General features: G+C 48.8%; 1 protein-coding gene across 1 annotated transcript; it reads left to right on the forward strand.

Annotated features, from left to right (window-relative positions):
• Window positions 1-564: 564 nt before the first annotated feature.
• BPIFB6 (BPI fold containing family B member 6) lies at window positions 565-15,956 on the forward strand. Its single transcript, XM_081552945.1, has 15 exons — window positions 565-664; window positions 2,975-3,074; window positions 4,177-4,281; window positions 4,735-4,884; window positions 5,043-5,106; window positions 5,501-5,561; window positions 6,368-6,459; window positions 7,382-7,555; window positions 8,684-8,737; window positions 9,091-9,264; window positions 10,014-10,081; window positions 13,766-13,811; window positions 14,400-14,463; window positions 14,862-14,938; window positions 15,924-15,956. Exons 1-15 carry the CDS (start codon window positions 565-567, stop codon window positions 15,954-15,956), a joined length of 1,362 nt encoding a protein of 453 aa, XP_081409071.1.
• Window positions 15,957-22,968: the final 7,012 nt, after the last annotated feature.

Consider the following 22,968-nt stretch of genomic DNA (forward strand, 5'->3'; position numbering starts at 1 on the left):
AAACTGAGCCTCAGTTTCCCTATTGGTGAGGCATTGTCTCTAGGGGTCTTAAGGGGCTGTGAACTGAGATTCCTGGAAGGGAGGCTGAGCTGGGGGAGGTGGGGGATGCCCCGGGCTGTCATGGGAGGGCTGGGGGAGCAGAGGGTTCCCCCATTCTCACGCTGCACTGCATAGGGAGCTCCTGGGTCAGGACCAGGTGGAAATTCCCTCTGTGGCCCCAGCACTGCCCTCTGAGCCACACCTGAATGCATGAAAAATTGCAGCTAAACCTCCCACCAACCCCGTCAGGCAGGCTGATCATAATGCATCAGGCCCACAGATGAGGAAGCTGAGGCTTAGAGAGGGAAGTGACCTGCTCGGGGTGACTCCAGAAGGCCCGGTGTTTCATCTGGACACCCTTGGGCCCTTCGGGAGGAGGCAGGCATGAGGTTCTCTGAATTAGCTGGAGTCCAAAGACTCCTAGACTTCCGAGATCACCCAGTGGGCTCCGTCTGCTCTGGAGCATGAGAGGTTCCCAGGAGAACCAGGGCCTGCTGGGCTGCACCCTATGGCACAGGTGGAGCCATGCTGTGGATCCTGTGTCTGGCGCTCTGCGGCCTGCTGACTCCTGTGCAAGCGGACCCTGGGGCACTGGTGCGGCTGGGCATGGATGTACTGAACCGCGGTGAGCTGGCGCTGAGTGTTGACAGGGGGTATGGGAGAGGTGTGTGACTGGGGTTAGGTAGTGACTGCCTGTGTTTACATAGACTTGAGTGCTCTGTGATCCTCCAAGTAAACTTATAGGCAATATGTTATTCTTCCATTTTACAGAGAGGAGAGGGAACTGAGACCCAGAGAAAATAGGGTGAACTTTCCAAGATCCCCCAACAAGTTGAAGGCAGAGCTGGAAATTCTACTTCCTTGGAACCTCTCCTTGGCCCTGACGGCAGGGGTTGGTGTCCACAAGTGGGTCATCCGGGTGACAGACATGAGCCAAATCCCAGCTCTCCCAACAATTTACTGTGTGACCTCAAGCAAGTCACTTACCCTCTCTGTGTTGCCAGTGTGCTCATCAGTAAATGTAAAGAAATGTAAAATAGTGGGACTTCCCTGGTGGTCCAGTGGCTAAGATTCCGAGCTCCCAAAGCAGGCAGCCCGGGTTGGATCCCTGGTCAGGGACCTAAATCCCACATACTGCAACTAAGAGTTTGCCTGCTGCAACTAAATATCCCGCATGCTACGACTAAGAGTCAGTGCAGCCAAATAAATAAAAATATATTTAAAAAAAAAAGAAATGTAAAACAGTAAACTGTCCTTTTGGGGCAGGATCAAGTGAAATTGTGATACAAACTCCCAGTGGCTCAGATGGTAAAGAATCTGCCTACAGTCCATGGGGTCTCAGGGAGTCGGACACGACTGAGAAACTAATACACTTCAGATGAAATTGAGATTAAAAGGCTCTGAGGGTTCTTTACTAAGAGGTATTTTCCACCCCCAGCTCTGTGACCCTCAGGGAAGTCATGTCCAGGTGCAAAGAGCTAAGGATTTCATCAGCTCAGGATTTGTCCTCTCTCTGGGAACTAGCCTGTGACTATTATAGGGTGTTTCTGGCACAGTATCATTTGGGGTGGGGGCCCCCAGACCTGGGGAATCAGAATGTCTTGGCTTCAGGTGCAGTATCTCCACTTTAGCAAGCTCCCGATTGAATTCCCTAACCACCCGGTTTAAGAGTGTATGGGCCACAACATAAAGTCGGCCCTCTAACTTGAGGTTCAAGGCCTCCATGATGTGCCCTGGAAACTGCTTCAGAGATCCAGTCCTGTCCTTCCCCACTCCAGCCACCCTGTGTTCCTCTCTCCTCCCTCTCCATGCCACCTCCTTCCCTTCTTCCCCACCTCTGCACTTGCTGCGTCCTCTGCCCTGAGCCACCTCCTTTACCCCTTTGTTTCCTGGTGAAAATCCTATTCTTCCCTTAAGGACCAACTGGCAGGTCACCTCCTCCTGGAAGCCTTCCCCAGCTCTTCCTTTCCCGGCCCAAATCTGTCACGTGGTTCCTCCAGCTGCCTGCACTTTTTATGGCTCTTATTACTTTTATTTACAATATATTTCTTTCTTGCTTCTTTTAAAAAAAATTTTGACTGCACCCCGTGGCATGTGGGACTTTAGTTCCCTGACCAAGGATTGAATCTGCACTCCCTGCAATGGAAGGTGGAGTCTTAACCACTGGACTGCCAGGGCAGTACTTGCTCTCATCACTTTTGCTTCTTTTAATGATGAATTTTTATGTGGTACTCAAAAGTAGAGCTATTTTACAATGTCTAATTCCAAAATACACATTTTGTTGAACACGAGCATGTTTCTGTTGGGTATGTAATTAGTAGCAGAATTTCACAGTTATAGAATAGGTATATCTTTAGCTTTCATAGATTCTGCCAAAATATTTTCCAGTAGAATTCACTGTATTGTTTATTTTATTTTTAATTGGAGTATACAATGTTATGCTGGTTTCTAGTGTACAGCAACGTGAATCAGCTATGAGTATGCATATATGCCCCCCCACCCTTGGACCTCTCTCCCACGCTCTCCCCCCATCCCACCCCTCTAAGTCATCACAGAGCATGGAGCGGAGCTCCCTGTGTTATACAGCAGCTTCCCACTGAAGAAAGTGAAAGTTAGTCGCACAGACTTGTCCAACTCTCTGCGATCCCGTGGACTGTAGCCTGCCAGGCTCCTGTGTCCATGGAATTCTCCAGAGGAGAATTCCCACTAGCTATCTATTTTACCATCGTAGTGTATGTATGTCAATGCCGCACTCCCAATTCGTCCCACCCTCTCCTTCCTCTCGTCACTCTTTACTATTATTGTTGTTACTCTGTCTCCCCCATGAGGCTGGAAGAGGGCAGGGTCTGCACATGACTTGTTTCTGGAATGCCTGAGAGACTGGCCAGGGAGGGAAGTGAGGAGCCCAGGCGAGGGTCTGTCTACTCCTTTCCAGAGGTCCAGAATGCCATGGATGAGAGTCATATCCTGGAGAAGATGGCAGCTGAGGCGGGCCAAAAACGCCCGGGGATGAAGCCTATCAAGGGCATCACTGAGTGAGCAGGGGAGGGGCTTCATGGGCCGGGGGAAGGGGGTGGTGGTTAGGGCAGAGGGTGGTGGGTAATGCTATGCCCAGGACCTGAGTGAAAGAGCTGGTACAGGACATGAGGCCTCTTTCTGGCTTTGCTGCTGGCTTGCTGTGTGACCTTGGGCAGGTCACTGCTCTTACCTGGACCTCAGTCCCTTCAGTCACCCACTGGGGACAATTCTAGTCCTGTTGTGAGCAGGGCCATTGGGAGGAGGAAGTGAAGTTGGAAAGTCAGACTCCAATCCCCTCCTCGTAGCAGGAGCTTGCTGAATGCACATGAAATTGAATGAAAAATCCTCCAGTGGCTGAATGGAAGCAGTCATCTAAGGACAGGGGCAAACTAGTTTCGTTGCTTGTGTCATATGGGATTGATTAGTAGGGGCTGTCTGGAATGATGTACTGGGGAGGGTTCTGAGACACTTTCTGGACTTAGCAGGAAATAGCAGTGTGATTGATTAGCAACGTGTGTCAAGAGCTCTGGGTGGGCAGGTGAAGTAAATGTGCCACAACTTTGTTATCCCAGATCTTGATTGGTGGTTCTCAGCCAGGAGTGATTTTTGCCTCCAGGGGACATCTGGCAATGTCTGAAGACATTTTTGATTGTTCCAACTTGTAGAGTGGGGGAAGGGGAGTGCATCTAGTCCCTGTAGTGAGCAGAAGCCAAGGTTTCTATGAAACATCCTACAATGCACAGGACAGCCCACAACACAGGATGGTCTTGCCCCAAATGTCCATCGCATCACTGATGAGAAACTCAGATCTAAGCAAACCTCCTCTTTTTGTCAGTGGGGAAACTGAGGCCTACATCAAGGAAGGGAGCAGCCCAGGGTCACAAATTAAGCCACATGTCATCTCACCCATGAGGAGAGCTTTCTCTATACAGACTGGTTCATGTTCAGCCTTTTGTTTGCATTTCATGACAGCCCCAGAGATAGGTTTATCCCTATGACATGGGATGGGGGATTTACCCAAGGCCTCCCAGCAAAGTGTTGGAGGAGTGCATTGAGGGGTCTCACCTGTCCGGGTCTCACCTGTCCAGCTCTCACTGCTCGAATGTCTGCCCCTCCCAGTCTGAAAGTAAAGGATGTGCTGCTGCCTGTCATCACAATGAACTTCATGCCTGGGGTGGGCGTCTTCCAGTGTGTGTCCACGGGCATGACCATCACTGGCAAGAGGTGAGTATGGCGGGGAGATGAGAAGGAAAGGACAATGGCCTCTTTGTCTCACTCTTATATGCCCATTGATTGACTACCTACTGTGTACCATGCTGTGGTCTGAGATAATGCAAAGTTGGTCCCTACCTTTGATGGGAACCAGACCTGAGCACAGATGATCACAGATTGATAGATTGGCCTGGGACAGAAGAAACATTGACAGGGTGCAGGGGCTGGGGATTAGAAAAGGCTTTGGGGAGATGATGACAGCTGAGCAGAGCAGGGTTTTGAAGGATGTGTAGGAGTTCACCAAGGCAAGCGAGGAGAGGAAAGGCTGGTTGTGTGAACTTGGGCAGGTCCCATCCCTCTTTCTGTCCCATGGCATGGTCTCCTACCCTTTCCCCCTCTCAGAGATGCTGAGATTGTGGTCACAGTGGCAGTGATGCCCTGATGCCTGCCTGTCTCCCCTTCCAGCTTCATGGGTGGGAACATGGAGATCATCGTGGTCCTGAACATCACAGCCACCAACCGGCTTCTGCAGGACGAGGAGACGGGGCTCCCCATGTTCAAGAGTGAGGGCTGCGAGGTCATCCTGGTCAGCGTGAAGACAAACCTGCCTAGCAAGTGAGGTTCTCTGTGGTTGGGGAGGAAGGCTTGGTCCACCTTGCCAGCCTGACCCAGCATCCCACTTCCTGAGCCACTGAACTGCTTAGCCATGTCCCTGCATGTCCCGTGCCTAACTTCCTGCAATCTATGCCTCTGTCCCCATCCTCTGTGTCCAGCATGCTGCCCAAGGTGGTCAACAAGTTCCTGGACAGCACCCTGCACAAAGTTCTTCCTGGTCTGGTGAGTGCCCAGAGTGAACCTCCGCCCCTCATCCCCAGCACTGGTTAGACCGGGGCTGGTAAGCGTGTTTCATCTTGGCTGCTGATCTCGATTGACTGCTGGCAGCTGAGGAGGCTCCTGAGGCTGTGGCTGGCTCAGTGGGAGGAAGTACCATGATCAGCTAGCAATGTCTGCTGTGAGCAGGGGAGGAGGAAACGGCAGCCGGCACCTCACAGCTTGCCAACACTCCCTGGGGCTCTGCCATTGACTTTCTGTATGACTTGTGGCCTTGGTTTCCCCCTCCAGTCCCTATCCCACCAGGGCCCTTGAGACTCCCCATGGAGTACCATTCATCTGTGAGAATGCGGCCCTCCACTCAGGGCCCCCTTCAGCCCAGTGCTTTCTCTTCTTCCAGATGTGTCCTGCCATTGATGCGGTCCTGGTGTATGTGAACAAGAAGTGGGCCAGCCTGAATGGTGTGTAGCCCTAGCTATGCCTTGCTCCCGCATGGGGACAGCAGGATGGCTAGAATTTTTGGATGTCCCACTCCCCATTCAAGTGCCTGCTCCTGGCCCGGCCTTGGGACTAGAGGAGGTCCGAGGTCATGGAGTCCACTCCTCCCCACAATGCCCAGATGGGGAGCCTTAGGCCCTGAGGGGCTCTGGGGTCCTTACCTCTCGGCTTTCCACCCAGTGTTCTATCTATCACCCTTCCAGACTCTAAGGACAGCAGCCTTTGTTCACAACAGCTCGTCCACAAACCTTGTACCACGAAGAGTAATCCAAGTAGTAACCCCACCCTCTCCTTTACCGAGGGAAAACAGCTACCTCTATCACTGTGGGGTCCACAGGGCTCCCCAAGACCAGGAGGAGAAACCTCAATGGCTGAGACTGAGGAAAACTGCTTCATGTGCCCAGCAGAGTAGCCTGGGACATTATTTCACTCCTCCAATTCTCAGTCTGTGGATCTGTAAAATAGAACCAATAATCCTGACCCCACCAATCTGTTGTGAGAACTGAGCTGGACAACCCTTGGTGAACGCTCAAGCTCTGTATCTGCAGGGCGATGTGAGGTGGCATGATTTTCTAGATCAGGCACCATTGCCTCCATTCTGCAGATGAAACTACTGAAGCCCAGAGATGCTAAGCAGTTTGCCTTGTGTCACAGAGAGGGCTGGGGTCCTGGCATCCAGGCCAGGTTCAGGTGACAGCTGGCTGGTGCTGGCTTCTCCAGGCTGTCCCCGGGCTGGTGTCTCTCTGAGTAAACCTTCGTCTTTGCACAGCCCCCATGCCTGTGGGCCAGATGGGCACCGTCCAATATGTCCTGACATCCATACCGACCACTACAGCCAGCTATATTCAAGTGGACTTCAGTGTAAGCACCAAAGGGCATCAGCTGGCAGAGGTCTCACTGGCTTGAGTGGTGGGGGCTGCTTCCGCCAGGGCCGGTGGCTGGGCTAGGGTCGCGGAGGGTGGGAGGGGCTTTTTCCTCTTTCTGCTCTCAATACAAACCCCAAATCCTGAGCTAATTTCTGGGATGGCCAGCTCCACACCCACACCCTTGAGGCTGCCTGCTTCTCCCAGTGAGTGGCTTGCCCACTGTCATTGTATAGAAGAGAGCGCTCAGCCTAGCAGGGAAGCAGGATTTGGCTAGGGCCTCACCCAGGACTCCAGAGCCCTGGTGACCAGGTGACTGCATCTCCCAGGAATGGAAAGAAGAATCCCAAGCAGTCATTTCCCAGTGAAGTCCTCCTCCAGTGGGGCTCTTACAGGCTCCACGTTGTCTTCCGTTTACCTCTTTCTCTTGGGGTTAAAATAGTAAATGAGGGCTCTAATCAGTTAGAGTCAGATTAACTGAGGTTACTTACACAGTCCTATGTGGCGCTGCCAGTGGTTTAGTGATTGACTCCATTATCCTTGTGGGCCTCAGTCTACCCATCTGTACACTGGGAGAGTTGAGCCACTGCACACTGCTCTGGCTCAACCATCTTATGACTTGCTGACTTGGGCACCACAGACTTCCCTGGTGGCCCAGATGGTAAAGAGTCTGCCTGCAGTGCAGGAGACCTGGGTTCAATCCCTGGGTCAGGAAGATCCCCCAGAGAAGGAAACCCACTCCAGTATTCTTGCCTGGAAAATCCCATGGATAGAGGAGCTTGGTGGGCTATAGTCCATGGGGTCACAAAGAGTCAAATGACTAAGTGATTAACACTAGGCTGGTTTGAGCACCATTAGTTTGGAGGACTGAGACTGGCCCATAGTCAAGGCTCAGTGTCTCTACCCTGGCTGTCCCGCAGCCTGCGGTGCAGCAGCAAAAGGGCAACACCATCCAGCTTGCTGATGCCGGTGGGGCTGAGTTCCCTGAGGACTATGCTGAAGGCTCCTCACAGTTGCTGCTCTCTGCCACCTTCCTCACAGCAGAGCTTGCTCTTCTGCAGAAGTCTTTTGATGTGAAAGTCAAGGATACGATGGTGAGCTGCCCAGTGGCCACACCCCCATATCTGCATCTGCCCCCTGTAATGAGAGTTCCTGCTCAGACTGAGAATTATCCTGGGGTTGTGAATAATGCTAGGACCGGGAGGGGCCAGGACGGATTTCTATCATCATTTCACCCCACCATATACCATCTCTCTGTCCATGTAGCCACTATGTATTCATCTATCCATTCAACTGTCCATACAACAGGTATTTATCCACCAACCTACAACTCTTCTGCATTGTCCATCCACCCACCTTCTTTTTTTCCAGTCTGTCTTGCTACTATGTAGTCATGTCCTAGACTCTATCCTTTTAGCTAGAATCCACCCAGTCCTCCATACCATCCATAGCTAGAAGAGGGGCTGATACTATTGAATGAATGAATCTATGCATCTGCCATTTACCACCTAAACACCCAGATACCACCCATCTACTCATCCAGTTCTCCATTATCCATCCTCCTACTCATTTACTGATCCAGCCAGCCAGCCATCAATCCATCCATTCATTCATTCATCCCCACTGATCCCTTTATTCATCCTCCCATCCATGGACCCACCATCCATTTATGGACCTTCCTATTTATCCATCCACCCATCAATCCATTCATCATCCATTCTCCCATCCATTTATCAGACGTTTCCACCATTTTCCCACCCACCCATCCTCCCTTCTCCATTATTCCTTTCATGCCTCCATGCAGCCATCCACCTGCCCATCTATCTATTATTCATTCTCCTATACAAATACCCATCCATCAATCCACCCATCCATTCACCCACTTATCTGTTTATACTTTTTCCCCATCCACCTATCCATCTATGCGTCCCTTCACCCATATCCTCTGATCCATCACATCCACCCATTCTCCCATCTCTCTGTCTACTTTTTCATCAAACAAAATTTTCTCAGTGCATGATCTTGTACTCAGAGCTATGGGTGTTGGAATGTGTGAGCCAGAGTCTGGGCTATCCAGGAGCTCATTATCTACTTAATCAAAGAGTGATAACTATTTTGATGAAGGGACCTCAGAGGGCATACCTTTTTAAGTTAGAGGAGAGGTTTGTTAGGATGACTCAGGGAAGCCTTCAGTAATCCTAACCTTGACTATTATTTTGTAGATCGGTGAGCTGCCCCCCCAAACCACTGTGACACTGGCTGGGTTCATCCCCAAAGTAAGTGTCCCAGCTATCCATAATCACCATAATCACTTGCCCTGTTCTTCAGACAAAGGGATTTTCAATACCACGTCTCCCTTGTCCAGTGTGGAATCATCCCAACTTCTCCGTAGAGTGGTCTTTGGGCCCCCCACAGGAAAGCCCAGGTCTTGTGCATTGTACTTTCTATGTCCGATATAGAAATAGTCAGATTTTCTATTTTGTTTCCTTTATTTCCTGATAGACATATCCCAGCCTTTGCATATAGTACTTCCAAGGTAGAAATCACCTATTTCATGTCAGACTCCTGGTTTCAAGGGAAACCACCAGTCTGAGGATTGGCCCTGAGGGGAGTTTCCTGGTTTCTGTAGGTGGCTGAAGCCTATCCCAAGCCGAAACCCCTGGTGACGCAGATCAGGATAAACAAGCCCCCCAAGGTCACCATGAAAACAGGCAAGAGCCTGCTGCACCTCCACGGCACCCTGGAGATGTTCGCTGCTCGGTGGCGGGGCAAGCCGCCTGTATCTCTCTTTGTCCTGGAAACTGTGAGTGGACTTTTTCCCAGTTAGGCCCAACTCATGGATGTTTGAAGCTGGAAGATGGGCTTTTAGCTCATAGTCAAGTAATGGATTGAAGGGTTCTTAGTTAATCTTGATTATGTGGTTATAACCTCCTGGGCACTGTCACCTACTGTCTGAGTTTGGGCACTGCAACTGAACCTCTGAATGACTAGAAAGATAATTTCTTTCTCTTCCTTCCTTCCCTCCCTTCCTTTCCTGTTCAACTTCCCAGCCTCTAACATTCATTAGCATCTATAAGGGCAGTGAAAGTCTCGCTCAGGGAGCTATAGGAGCCTCGAGAGATCGCAAATCTATTTTGAGGAAATCACAGAGGACTTCCTAGAGGAGGTGATGCCTGAGCTGTGTTTTGAAAGTTGAGCAGGATCTGGCCAGGGAAAAGGCTGAGGTTGGGGAGGCTGGTGATGGAGGGTATTCCAGATAGAGTCACAGGATGTGGCCTGGAGCAATAACATGGTGTGTTCAGGGACCCACAAACATGCCAGGATTTCTGATAGTGCTGTTGTGGGTTGGGTACAGGGAGGATGAGGATCCTGGGCTGGGGGCATGGGGAGACTGCTGGGTTCAGTTCCTGAGGGTGGGGTGGGCAGAGAGGAAGACTCTTGCTCTGTCTTGGCAGTTATGGTGGTTCTGGGAAGGCGGTAGAACCCCTGGTTTTACCAGCCCTGATGGGGAACCCACTGCCTTCTTCCTGCTTTCCCCCCGCTCTGTGTCAGCACTTCAACCTGAAAATCCAGTACTCGGTTCATGAGGACCGGCTGCAGATGACCACCTCTCTGGACAGGTAGGAGTCTGCTGTCGAGGTTGGCATCCCTGTACCCCTGCCTAGGCACCACCAAGACCGCTTGATTTCCTGCTCCAGGGCCTTCCTCTGGCCCAGCCAGCACAGCCCACACTGCCAGGCTGCTCTGGTCTCTATGCCTGCTCTAGAACCCTCAATGGCTCCCCATTGTGTGCATGATCTTTTGTCAAATGTTAGCCTGGCACTCAAGGCCCTTCTCAAATTCTCCCAGAGCTGCTCCCATTATTCCACTAGGCTCTTGCTCAGTGAGTCTGATCATGTGGTGATGTTCCCTTTTTCATGAACAGGCCATCCAAATGCCACCTGCTAGTCAGTGCCCACCTCAAATGCGACTTCCTCTAGGAACACTTTCTTTATACTGATAACAGTCAACATTTATAGAGCTCTATGTGTTAGGTCTACTTTTATATTCAATTGCTCAATAATTTTTGTATTTGTCATAATTTTTTGTCTGATGTGTTGGGTGCCAAGATTCTATTGGTTGAAAGACACAATTCTGACTTTAACTTGCTTAAGCCCAAAAGGGACTCTTGAGTCATATAATTAAAATCTCTAGGGGTAGATCTCCTCTTTCAGGCATGGCTGGATCTAGGTGCACAAAAATTCTCAAAGTTTATCCCTCTCTTCCCTTGGTTTTTGCTGTCCACTTTGTTGGACATTCTCAGGCAGCCGCTCCCCAGTTGGTGGCAAATGACCCCAATAAGAAGAGAGACCTCTTATTTAATAGTTCTAACAAAATCTCAAAGGCTGTTTTCATTGGTCTAGTTTGGATCACATGACCAACTCTAAGCTAATCACTATGACTCCTTATTGCAAAATTCAGACTGAAATTGAAGAAAGTAGGGAAAACTAGACCATTCAGGTATGACCTAAATCAAATCTCTTATGATTATACAGTGGAAGTGACAAATAGACTCAAGCGATTAGATCTGATAGACAGAGCGCCTGAAAAACTATGAACGGAGGTGCATGACATTGTGCAGGAGGCAGTGATCAAGACCATCCCCAAGAAGAAGAAACACAAAAAGGCAGAATGGTTGTCTGAGGAGGCCGTATAAATACCAGAGAAAAGAAGAGAAGCGAAAGGCAAAGGAGAAAAGGAAAGATATACCCATCTGGAGGCAGAGTTCCAAAGAATAACAAGGAGAGATAAGAAAGCCTTCCTCAGTGATCAATGAAAATAAATAGAGGAAAACAATAGAATGGGAAAGACTAGAGATCTCTTCAAGAAAATTAGAGATACTAAGGGAACATTTCATGCAAAGATGAGCACAATAAAGGAACAGAAATGGTATGGACCTAACAGAAGCAGAAGATATTAAGAAGAGGTGGCAAGTGGAGGGATGGGATGGGGAAGGAGGTGGAAGGGGGGTTCTGGAAGGGGAAAACATGTACACCCATGGTGGATTCATCTCAATGTATGGCAAAACAAATACAATATTGTAAAGTTAAAAAATAGAAAATAAACTAATTAAAAAAAATAAAGTGAAAAAAAAAAGAAGAGGTGGCAAGAATACATGGAAGAACTGTACAAAAAAGATCTTCATGACCCAGATAACCATGATGGTGTGATCACTCACCTAGAGCCAGACATCCTGAAATGTGAAGTCAAGCGGGCCTTAAGAAGCATCACTACGAACAAAACTAGTGGAGGTGACGGAATTCCAGTTGAGCTATTTCAAATCCTAAAAGATGATGCTGTGAAAGTGCTGCACTCAATATGCCAGCAAATTTGGAAAACTCAGCAGTGGCCATAGGACTGGAAAAGGTCAGTTTTCATTCCAGTCCCAAAGCAAGGCAATGCCAAAGAATGTTCAAACTACTGCACAATTACACTCATCTCACACGCTAGTAAAGTAATGCTCAAAATTCTCCAAGCCAGGCTTCAGCAATACGTGAACCGTGAACTTCCAGATATTCAAGCTGGTTTTAGAAAAGGCAGAGGAACCAGAGATCAAATTGCCAATATCCGCTGGATCATCAGAAAAGCAAGAGAGTTCCAGAAAAACATCTACTTCTGCTTTATTGACTATGCCAAAGCCTTTGACTGTGTGATCACAACAAACTATGGAAAATTCTGAAAGAGATGGGAATACCAGACCACCTGACCTGCCTCCTGAGAAATCAGTATGCAAGTCAAGAAGCAACAGTTAGAACTGGACATGGAACAACAGACTGGTTCAAAATTGGGAAAGGAGTACATCAAGGCTGTACATTGTCACCCTGCTTATTTAACTTCTATGCAGAGAACATCATGCAAAATGCTGGGCTGGATAAACACAAGCTGGAATCAAGATTGCCAGGAGAAATATCAATAACCTCAGATATAGAGATGACACCACCCTTATTGGCAGAAAGCAAAGAACTAAAAAGCCTCTTGATGAAAGTGAAAGAGGGGAGAGTGAAAAAGTTGGCTTAAAGCTCAACATTCAGAAAACTAAGATCATAGCATCCAGTCCCATCACTTCATGGCAAATAGATGGGGAAACAATGGAAACAGTGAGAGAATTAATTTTCTTGGGCTCTAAAATCACTGCAGATGGTGACTGCAGCCATGAAATTAAAAGACGCTTGCTCCTTGGAAGAAAAGCTATGACCAACCTAGACAGCATATTAAAAAGGAGAGACATTACTTTGCCAACAAATGTCCATCTGGTGAAAGCTATGGTTTTTCCAGTAGTCATGTGTGGATGTGAGAGCTGGACTATAAAGAAAGCTGAGTGGGGAAGAATTGATGCTTTTGAACTGTGGTGTTGGAGAAGACTCTTGAGAGTCCCTTGGACTGCAAGGAGATCCAACCAGTCCATCCTAAAGGGAATCAGTCCTGAATATTCATTGGAAGGACTGATGCTGAAGCTGAAAGTCCAATACTTTGGCCACCTGATGTGAAGAAGTGACTCATTGGAAAAGACCCTGATGCTAGGAAAGATTGAAGGCAGGAGGAGAAGGGGGTGACAGAGGATGAGATAGTTGGATGGCATCACTGACTCGATGGACATGAGTTTGAGCAAGCTCTGGGAATTGGTGATGGATGGGGAGGCCTGGCGTGCTGCAGTCCATGGGGTTGCAAAGAGTCCGACATGACTGAGCGACTGAACTGAACTGAACTGATAACCCTAGAGGTGGAATGCTTTGATTGGCCAGGTCTGGGTCATGTGTTTACCTCTGCTATAATGCCTTGGATAGAGAGGGTCAGGAAAGGGAGAGTCTGTTACTGGAATAGAGAATAGATATTGGGAAGACAGAGCCAGCAGATGACCATTATATGACCTGTTCTGGTGCCAAGATGTATTTAGTGCCGCCAGAGGCTGTGCAGAGGAGGGGCCCTGTGAGGGACCCCAGCTCTGTGTCCTGCAAAAGTCTGGGACTGGCTGAGCTGCAAACTTCTGCATATCTGGCCTTGGGCAGGTGCAATAGACAGAGCTTGGTTGCCAGAGAGAGGAGTCAGGACCAATGAGAGAAGACAGTGGGTCGAGCTGTGGGAAACAAAATGGGCTGTAAGGAAAAGTGGTAAGTGCTCCATCACAGGTAGCATGTAAACAGACTTAGGAGCACCTTAGGAGCACCTGGGACTTCCCCATCAGGGAGGGGCTGCGGGTGTTTGAGATGCCTTTTCTCCAGGGCTCTGACTGCCCTTCCACTTCCCCGGTTCTCTCTCTTCTGCAGATTACTGAGCCTGTCCCAGAGGTCCTCATCGATTGGCCCCTTCAATGTAAGTATCCCAAGTACTTCTGCCTGGTCTGGCTTAAAAACAAGAAACTGAGCCTGTTCACCCTTGGGATTTCAGGGTAGAACTCTGAAATGAAGACAAAGTGAATAGAGTAGGTCGTTGTGGGGTTTGGGGCTCCTGACTGACTGTGTGACCTTGGGAAAATTGCTTTGCTTCTCTGAGTCTCCGTTCTCTTTTCTGGATATAATCTGGACAACTCCCTAGATTGATTTTAAAAGCATTGTTATGCATAGTAGCAACCTGAGCTGGTTTGCCCAGCCCAGCTGCTATTTTTATTAGTTTCTGTAGCCTCAGGGCCCAACACAGAACCTGTTGTAGTTAGGAGTAATGCATGCCCAGTCACTCAGTCGTGTCAGACCCTTTGTAACCCCATGGACTGAATAGGAGCTAAGCAGAAATGAAGGGCATCAGTCTACAATGTAACAGTAGACACAGTTTTGATGTGATTTGATGTCTCTAATATTTGTTCCTGTGGTCCTTGGGCTCAGCTGGACTAAGAGCTGAAAAAAAAATCTGTTGAATTAATGGAATGATGGGATGAGGGTATCTTCTCTTTCTCTGTTTCGCCAGGAAAAGAAATTAACTGGCTTCATCATTGATTTTCTCCAAGAAGCCTACATCCCAGTCGTCAATGGTGAGGGCTCCAACAGGCTTGGGTTTTGCTGGTGCCAAGAAGCACTCTGAGCAGGAAGGGATGTCACGTGGATGGTCTCAAAGGCCCTCCACTGGCCCCAAATGAGGAAACCAAAAAGGAGTGGATAGTCATTACTGAATCTTTGAGGCTAATGTCACTTATCTGGGGACAAGTGCCCCTTTCACAACTTGGACTCTGACCTTCGACCCCATACTGGAAGTCAGATCTTGACCCCGTCCTGGGATGCAAGTCCGTGGTGATCCAGCTGATGGTGTCTAGGCCTGTGCAGCTGGCAGACATCATGAATCAATCACTGCACTATTTCCCACTATGCTGCTCCAGGCAGCCACATGATTGCAGAGCAGGCAGGCTGAAATGACTCTTCCTGTATTTCTCAGATGTACTCCAAGTCAGGTTCCCACTTCCTGACCTTCTGGACATGAACTACAACCTGGCAGAGCTGGACATAACTGAGGTGAGGAAAGGAGGTGGGAAAGGCCAGTTTAGCCAATGCTTTTGGCCAATGAGCAAAAGCCTGCCTTTCTCAACTTGCAGGGCATTGGACTAAGGAGGGCAGCGGCCATCAGTACAGTCTTGCCAATCCCCTGAGCAAGACCCTGCCCCTCAGAATCTGAAGGCTGCCTTTAGCTAGGGATCCCCTGAAGGAAACGTGAATTTTGCTACTGTTCTCCTCTGCCACCTTGGACGAATTGTTTCCTCTTTCTCGGTGCTTCTATTTTTCGGTTGTCTCAGATAGAGAGAATAATACAGTATCCACTCTGGAGAGCTGTTGTAATGATTTATGGAGATAATTCACCTAAATGCATACAATAAGTGCTCCATAAATATTAGCTTTGCCTTGCACATCAAGGATTGCGCTTGGCACACTGAAAGGATATTTTTCTCATTTGATCTCTCTACTCTGGGAGGTAGGGGTGCTTCTCCTGACCTGATTGTTGAGAAACTCAAGGTTCAGAGAGGTGAAGGGTCATAAGGCTAGTCTTTCTTTTTTAAAGATTTGTTTATTTATTTTTGGCTGTGTTGGATCTTCATTGCTGCACGGGCTTTTCTCTAATTGAGGTGAGCAGAGGCTGCTCTCTAGTTGCGTTGCACAGGCTTCTCATTGAAGTGGCTTCTATGGTTGCAGAGCACAGGCTCTAGAGTGCACAAGCTTCAGTAGCTATGGCTCCTGGGCTCTAGAGCACAGGCTCAGTAGTTGTGGCACATGGGCTTAGTTGCCCTGTGGCATGTGGGATCTTCCTGAACTAGAGAGCGAACCTTTGTCTCCTGTATTGACAGGCAGATTTTTTTTTAAAATCACTGAGCCACCAGGAAAGCCTCATCCTTCATTCTTAAACACTGAGCTGATTTCATTCCTGCACCCCTGTCCATCCCATTCTGTGTCTGGGTGGCCCCATCATTGTTCCCCACACCCCTCCTGGCCCTTTTTCTCCTGCCAGAATGCTCTGGTGCTGAACTTGAAGCTGGACTGACTGGGACAGGATTTACCTGCCACCTGCCTGCACACCGTCAACCAGTTACACCCAGCAGAGGAGCTTGATTGGAACTGAGTGGGCCTGGCCCCCTATCACTGGGGCTGCTTGCTTGATGAGGAGTGAGCAGAGGAGGATGGGGCTGGGGACTTGGCAATAAACAGGAGAAAGGGCCTAATGAACATCTGATGTTTTGACCTCTTTATTTGTAGGAAATTGATGTGTGTTTTTTCTTCCTCTTCAGTGAGTTTTGGGATCTAAGAGCAGCTTGGGTCTGAGGGGCAGGCTTGAGCATATATTGAGTACCTGCTGAATGCCATGCTCAAGGCTTTACTTGTACCATCTCATTTAATCTATGCAATAACCCTATAAGGGAAGGGTGACCATCTCCTCTCTGTGTGTGCGTGTGCGCGCACGTGCGCGTGCGCGCGCATGCTCAGTTACTCAGTCGTGTCTGGCTTTTTGTGATGCCATGGACTGTAGCCCGCCAACCTCCTCTGTTCATGGGATTTCCCAGGCAACAATACTGGAGTGGGTTGCCATTCCCCTCTCCAGGGCATCTTCCTGACCAGGTATCGAACCTGGGTCTCCTGCATTGTAGACAAATTCTTTACCATCTGGGCCACCTACTGATGCTATTCTTTAAACTGACCCTTCTTTACAGTGAATGTATTTTTATATATAACTAAGTTAAAAACACAATCCAAAATAAATGTATTCTAAGTGCATTCTCAAAATTAGTATCATTTGCTAGAACGTTAAAAAAAACCAAAACTGTAACTTTGGGGGGAAAAAAAGGTACATTAGAGCCCCTCTGATTGGCTGTTGCTCAAGCCCTGGGAATTATTGAGATGGTGGTCCCCCGTACATGTCCATGGTCCATGTGTTGCTCTGTGTGTCTGTCGGAAGGTCTCTGTCTCCATGGGTGGGACTGTGTACCAGCCTGGCCCAGACCCATGTCGCAGAGGAAGGAGGGCCCCTCCCTTGCCTTGGCTTGAGTGCCTGGGCCGTCCCCTTTTCCCTCAGAGTCGACCTTAATCCCATCACCTGTCATCTCCCAGCTTTGGGACAATGGTGGCCTTGAGACCGGCTGGCACATACAGACGCCTGGGTAATCTGTGGGTGGCTGATGCCTGATCCTAGGCGTGCCTAGGCTCCTCCACTCCCCTAATCCTGTCCTTAGATGTTCACACAGTACACTCACTGCTCCCCTCCCCAGCCCAGTGCACAGATGGAGAAACCAAGGCAGAAAGTTTGAGTCAGGAGGACCAGGTTCTTGCCTTGGCACAACCAGGGGCACACTATGTGGCCTTGGACAAACCACAGCTCCACTCTGGACCTCAGTTTTCCCATCTGGGAAATGGGAAAGGGGTTGAGTACTCTAATCTCATTGCGACATTCTTTGAATGATCAGTTACCCTGGATTTACTCTGGGCAGAAAATGAGGGCTGGACTGGCAAGGGGAGCCCTGTGCTGTGACCCCAGCTTCTAGGGAGGCGATGATGGGCACTGCTCATGAGCACTGCTCACCTTCCAAGACTCCCAACCCTGGATGAGGAAGTGGAGGCTCAGAGAGATGAAGCCAGCGCCCAAGGGCACACTTGCATGTGGGGATGGGCTTGAACCCTGTCTGCCTGAGTCCAAGTCTCGCTGCTTCTTCACACCACATTCAGCAGCAAGATGCATCGTCATCCTTTAAAGAACTGGGGCCCAGAGAGGGTATGTGGTCACCTCAAGGTCACAGAGCAAGGAGGGAGGAGAGCCAGGTCTTTGATCCTGGGCTCATGGCTATCAACCCCCAAAGCCTGCCATGCAGCCTCCTGGGGAACTGAAGACCATCCACCAATCCCCCACATTTGTGTCCACATCAGTCACCACCCAGCCTGCCTTCTCCCTTCCCAGCCCACTCTCAGCTGCAGTAACTTCGAGAAGGCCTCCTAGGGATCTTGCCATCATCTGAATTTCTCAGGCACCTTTGGCAGCCTTTCCTTAATGCCCTAAGGCCTATTTCCTGGACACCTGTATCCACAGCCAGACCAGTCAGGTGAGGGTGGACAATTTTAATTAACATCAGCCCATTCTGCAGGCTGGGGAAACTATGGCTCTGAGACGGTGATGATCAGAGTCAGGAATTGGACCCAGGAATTCTGGCTCCAGGGGCTTCACTCTAGGACCTAATGCCCAGGGGTACTCTTGGCCATTCAGTCCCTCCCTTGCTCTAATGCCTTCCACGGCTCCACATCACCCAGGGTTCTCAAATGGGCTGCACATCAGATTGAAGTTAAACATGCCAGTCCCTGAGCCCTCCACCCCAGACCTATTGAGTCAGAGCTGCAGGGTAGGGCCTGGAGATATGTATTTTCATTAATCCTTACCATCGTCAGGCCTAATCCTTGATTGGGTCTTGATGCTTGAGGTGGCTTGCAGGTGCCTAGGGAGCTGGGCCGGGGATTGGGGGTAGGGGTTGAGGGGGAGGTTGTAGGGGCCTCCACTGGAGTGGGGTCTGGAAGAAATTGGGGAAGATGAGGCAGACCAGAAAGTAGGTAGCATTTTCTTCCCTCGAGGAGGGCTGGCCTGGGCAGTGGTTAAGAGGTTGAGTGTCATGAACACAATATTGTAAATCTACTGTGTTTCAATTAAAAGGGGAGGGCGATGGTGAGTGTCAGAGTCAGACAGGGTGGCTGGACTTTTGTGTGACCTTGGGCCAGTGGCTTCTCCTTGGAGAGAGAGCCTTGGCTCCTTGAGGTTAAGACAGGAGCTATGATATGCTGACCTTCCTGATCATTATGATGACTGGATGGATTTGTACACATCAGTGCCTTGCAGACAATAACTGCTCACTAAAAGCTGGGTGCTAGCTTTCCCTCCTCCTCCCTCTAACAAGAGTCTTGAGAATACTGGTAGTACCCAGTGCACAAGGATATGAGCAGTAGCACCGGGAGCGCCCTGGAGGCACCTAGGAAAATTCACTGTGCGCCTGTGCTACTTCGTTTTGTTGCCCTTCAGTCACTGAGTCAGGTCCGACTCTTTCACGACGTGGACTGTAGCCCCACAGGCTTCTCTATCCATGGGATTTCCCAGGCAAGAATGCTGAAGTGGGTTGCCACTTCCTTCTCCAGGGAATCTTCCCAATCCAGGGATCATATCTGCATCTCCTGCACTGGTAGATGGATTCTTTACCACTGAGCCACCAGGGAAGCCCCACAGGTGCTAGTGGGACCCAGCAATCCCTCTCCTAGTTGGCCACGCAAGAGAAATGAACAATAAATGCATGTCCACAAAAAGACTTAACAAGAATGCTCAGAGCAGCTTTACTCTAATAGCCAATGACCCAAAGGGCTGCGTGCCTCTAGACAGGAGTATGGATAAGCAATCTGGGTGTGTTCACACAATGAAGTAGCATAGGGCAAAGAAGAGCAAATCATTGCCTCTCACCACGTGACTGGACTGCATAGACACAAGGTGTGATGGAGCTTTTATACACAAAAGAGTACACACGTGCAATCCCATTTATAACACCCTCAAGAGCAGACTGAGCTCATCATTTTGTTAGAGGTCAGGACTGAGGGACAAAACAGGGCTTCTGAAATAAAAGAGTTTTGTAAAAGTTCATCAAGCTGTACACTTAGTGTCTGGACTTTATATTTCAAGAAAAGATTTCTTTCTTTTTTTTTTTTAAGGTGGTGTGGTTGGGTAACCTGGCTCAGTGTCTGAATTCATAGGATGAATATTGTATGGTTAGAGGTTCAGGGGTTATGAGGTAAATCAGGTAAATACTCCCCCTTCTCCCATCTCACCAGATTGGGTCTCAGGACCCCGTGCAAGAGACAGACCCAGGAGTACCCAGAAACATGGATACAGCCCTGCATGTCACAGATTCTGACAGAGGGGATCCCAGGAGGTTGTGGGTCACGGCCAGCTTGAGAGTCAGGAAGGCTTCCTGGAGGAGGGGATGCCCGAGGCAGGATCTGCTGAAGAATTGCAAACAAAAGTCAAAGTCCATACCTGCAAGGCTGCATCACCTCCTTGACCCCATGGCCCCCACACACCTCCAACTGCACAGCTCTTCTGGTATTCCTAGAATATATCACCTCAGGCCTTTGAACTTGCTCTTCCCTCTGCCCATGGAGTTCTTCCCTCCATCCAAGGGGAGAGTTTAAAAGCTGGCTTAAAACTCAATATTCAGAAAACTAAGATCATGGCATCCAGTCCCATCACTTCATGGCAAATAGATGGGGAAACAATGGAAACAGTGAGAGACTATTTTTGGGCTCCAAATTCACTGTAGGTGGTGACTGCAGCCAAGAAATTAAAAGATCCTTGCTTCTTGGAAGAAAAGCTATGACCAATCTAGACAGCATATTAAAAAGCAGAGACATTACTTTGCCAACAAAGGTCCGCCTAGTCAAAGCTATGGTTTTTCCAGTAGTTATGTATGGATGTGAGAGTTGGACCATAAAGAAAGCTGAGTGGGGAAGAATTGATGTTTTTGAATTGTGGTGTTGGAGAAGACTCTTGAGAGTCCCTTGGACTGCAAGGAGATCCAAACAGTCCATCCTAAAAAAAATCAGTCCTGAATATTCATTGGAAGGACTGATGCTGAAGCTGGAAGTCCAATACTTTGGCCACCTGATGTGAAGAAGTGACTCATTGGAGAAGACCCTGATGCTGGGAAAGATTGAAGGCAGGAGGAAAAGGGGACAACAGAGGATGAGATGGTTGGATGGCATCACTGACTAGATGGACATGAGTTTGAGCAAGCTCTGGGAATTGGTGATGGACAGGGAAGCCTGGCATGCTGCAGTCCATGGGGTCGCAAAGAGTCGCGCACAACGGAGTGACTGAACTGAACTTCCCTCCGTCTGGCAGGCTTTTCACCAGGTAACCACCTGGCCCACTCCTCCTCCTGCAGGTCAAAAGCTACACTTGTTCCAACATGAAAAGTGAAAGTGAAGTCACTCAGTTGTGTCCAACTCTTTGTGACCCCATGGACTGTACCTGCCAGGCTCCTCCATCCATGGGATTTTCCAGGCAAGATTACAGGAGTGGGTTGCCATTTTCTTCTCCAGGGGATCTTCCCAACCTAGGGATCCAACCCAGGTCTCTTGCATTGCAGGCAGACTCTTTACTGTCTGAGCCACAAGGGAAGCTCTTGGGGATCTTCCCAATCCAGGGATCAAACCCAGGTCTCCCACATTGCAGGCAGATTATTTACCAACTGAGTCACACATGAGGCCTCCCCTGACCACCATAATGAAACTAGACCCCCTCCTCTTTTTATTTTTGTCTTCGGCCTCTGACTTACTTCATCATGTGCTTACCTGTTCCCTTCAGAGCTATGCTGGCCAGTACGATGGCCAACAACCAATAGCCATATGAGGAGACTGAGCACTTGAAAGGCAGTGAATCCAAATTTGGTGTGCAGACTTAGGATGAGAAAACGAGTGTATGGTACCTATTGAGAATTTTATATTGATTGAATGTTAAATGATAATATTTTGGATATATTGGGTTAAATAAACTATACAATTTTTTTAGTTTTTTTCCATTTTGGGTTTTGAAAGTTTTCAAATCTATAGAGGAGCTGAAAGTATAGCAATAGTAAACAGCCATATAGGCTTCATGGACAATTTAAATTATACTATTAAAATTCACTTTTAAAAAGAAAAATGTGGCTATTGGAAACTAGAACATGGAAGCAACCTAGATGTCCATCGACAGATGAATGGATAAAGAAGTTGCAATACATATACACAATGGAATATTTCTCAGCCATAAAAAGGAATGCATTTGAGTCAGTTCTAATTAGGTGGATGAACTTAGAACCTACAGAAAGAGAAAGATAAATTTCGTATTCTAATACATATATACAGAATATAGAAAAATGGTACTGAAGAATTTATTTACAGGGCAGCAATGGAGAAACAGACATAGAGAACTGACTTATGGACATGGGGAGAAGGGAGGAGAGGGTGAGATGTATGGAAAGATTAACATGGAAACTTATACTCCCATATGTAAAATAGATAGCCAATGGGAATTTGCTTATGGCTCAGGAAACTCAAACAGGGGCTCTGTATCAACCTAGAGGAGTGGGATGGGAGGGAGATGGGAGGGAGATTCAAAAGGGAGGGGATATATGTATACCAATGGCTGATTCATGTTGAGGTTTGACAGAAAACAACAAAATTCTATAAAGCAATTTTCCTTCAATAAAAAAATAAATTAAAAAATGTGGCTATTGGAAAAAATTTTCATTGCATTATATTTCTATTGGTCATCAGGGTAGGTGGTTTGTTTCTTTTGTTTACAGGTCTTATCCCCAGCACCTAGCAGACAGTAGGTGCTGCACAAGTGCGCAGAAGAAATAATGGATGGATGGATGGATGGATGGATGGATGGATGGATGAATTTCTCTCTACCGTCACCTGCACCAGACTCAGGAGGGGAAAACTTCTCTGGAACCCCAGGAGACACTGGGTCTTGGACAATGGGGGTGGAGTTAGTGGCCCTCCCCATGTCCATCCAGAGTTCCTCTCTCCAGGGCCCATGGCTGTCTCCATGCCAGACCTGGGGTGGGGGTGTGCAGAGGGACAGAAGACCCAGCAGCTTTAAGCTCCTTCCTTCTGTCCCTGGGCCTCAGTTGGGGTAGGTGTGGAGGCAGGGTGGATTATGTGCCATCAGGGTGCATGTGGCCATTAGAGAACCCTGAAGGGAGATCCCGTAGGTGGGCTGAAACCCTTACTCCACCCCCAGGTCTAGGAGGAGGTGGCTGCCTTTGCAGCCCCCAGGCTTTCATTCCCATCCCTGGGCACTGACCCCAGTCCTCCCCTTTCACTCTACCCCCAGAAGGAAGGCTTAGCCCAGGCCCGCAGGGAAAACCACAATTTGCTTCTGACATGACACATTGACGGGTTTCTGGCGGCTGCACTCCCTTTGTGTCCCCAGAGGCACTGTGGGCATATAAGGGCGGCCCCCGGACCCTATAGGGTGGAGGAGCTGACAGGAGGCC

This window comes from Giraffa tippelskirchi, chromosome 13, assembly GCF_054371585.1.
Source record: "Giraffa tippelskirchi isolate mGirTip1 chromosome 13, T2T-mGirTip1v1.2.pri, whole genome shotgun sequence".
NCBI lineage: Eukaryota > Metazoa > Chordata > Mammalia > Artiodactyla > Giraffidae > Giraffa > Giraffa tippelskirchi.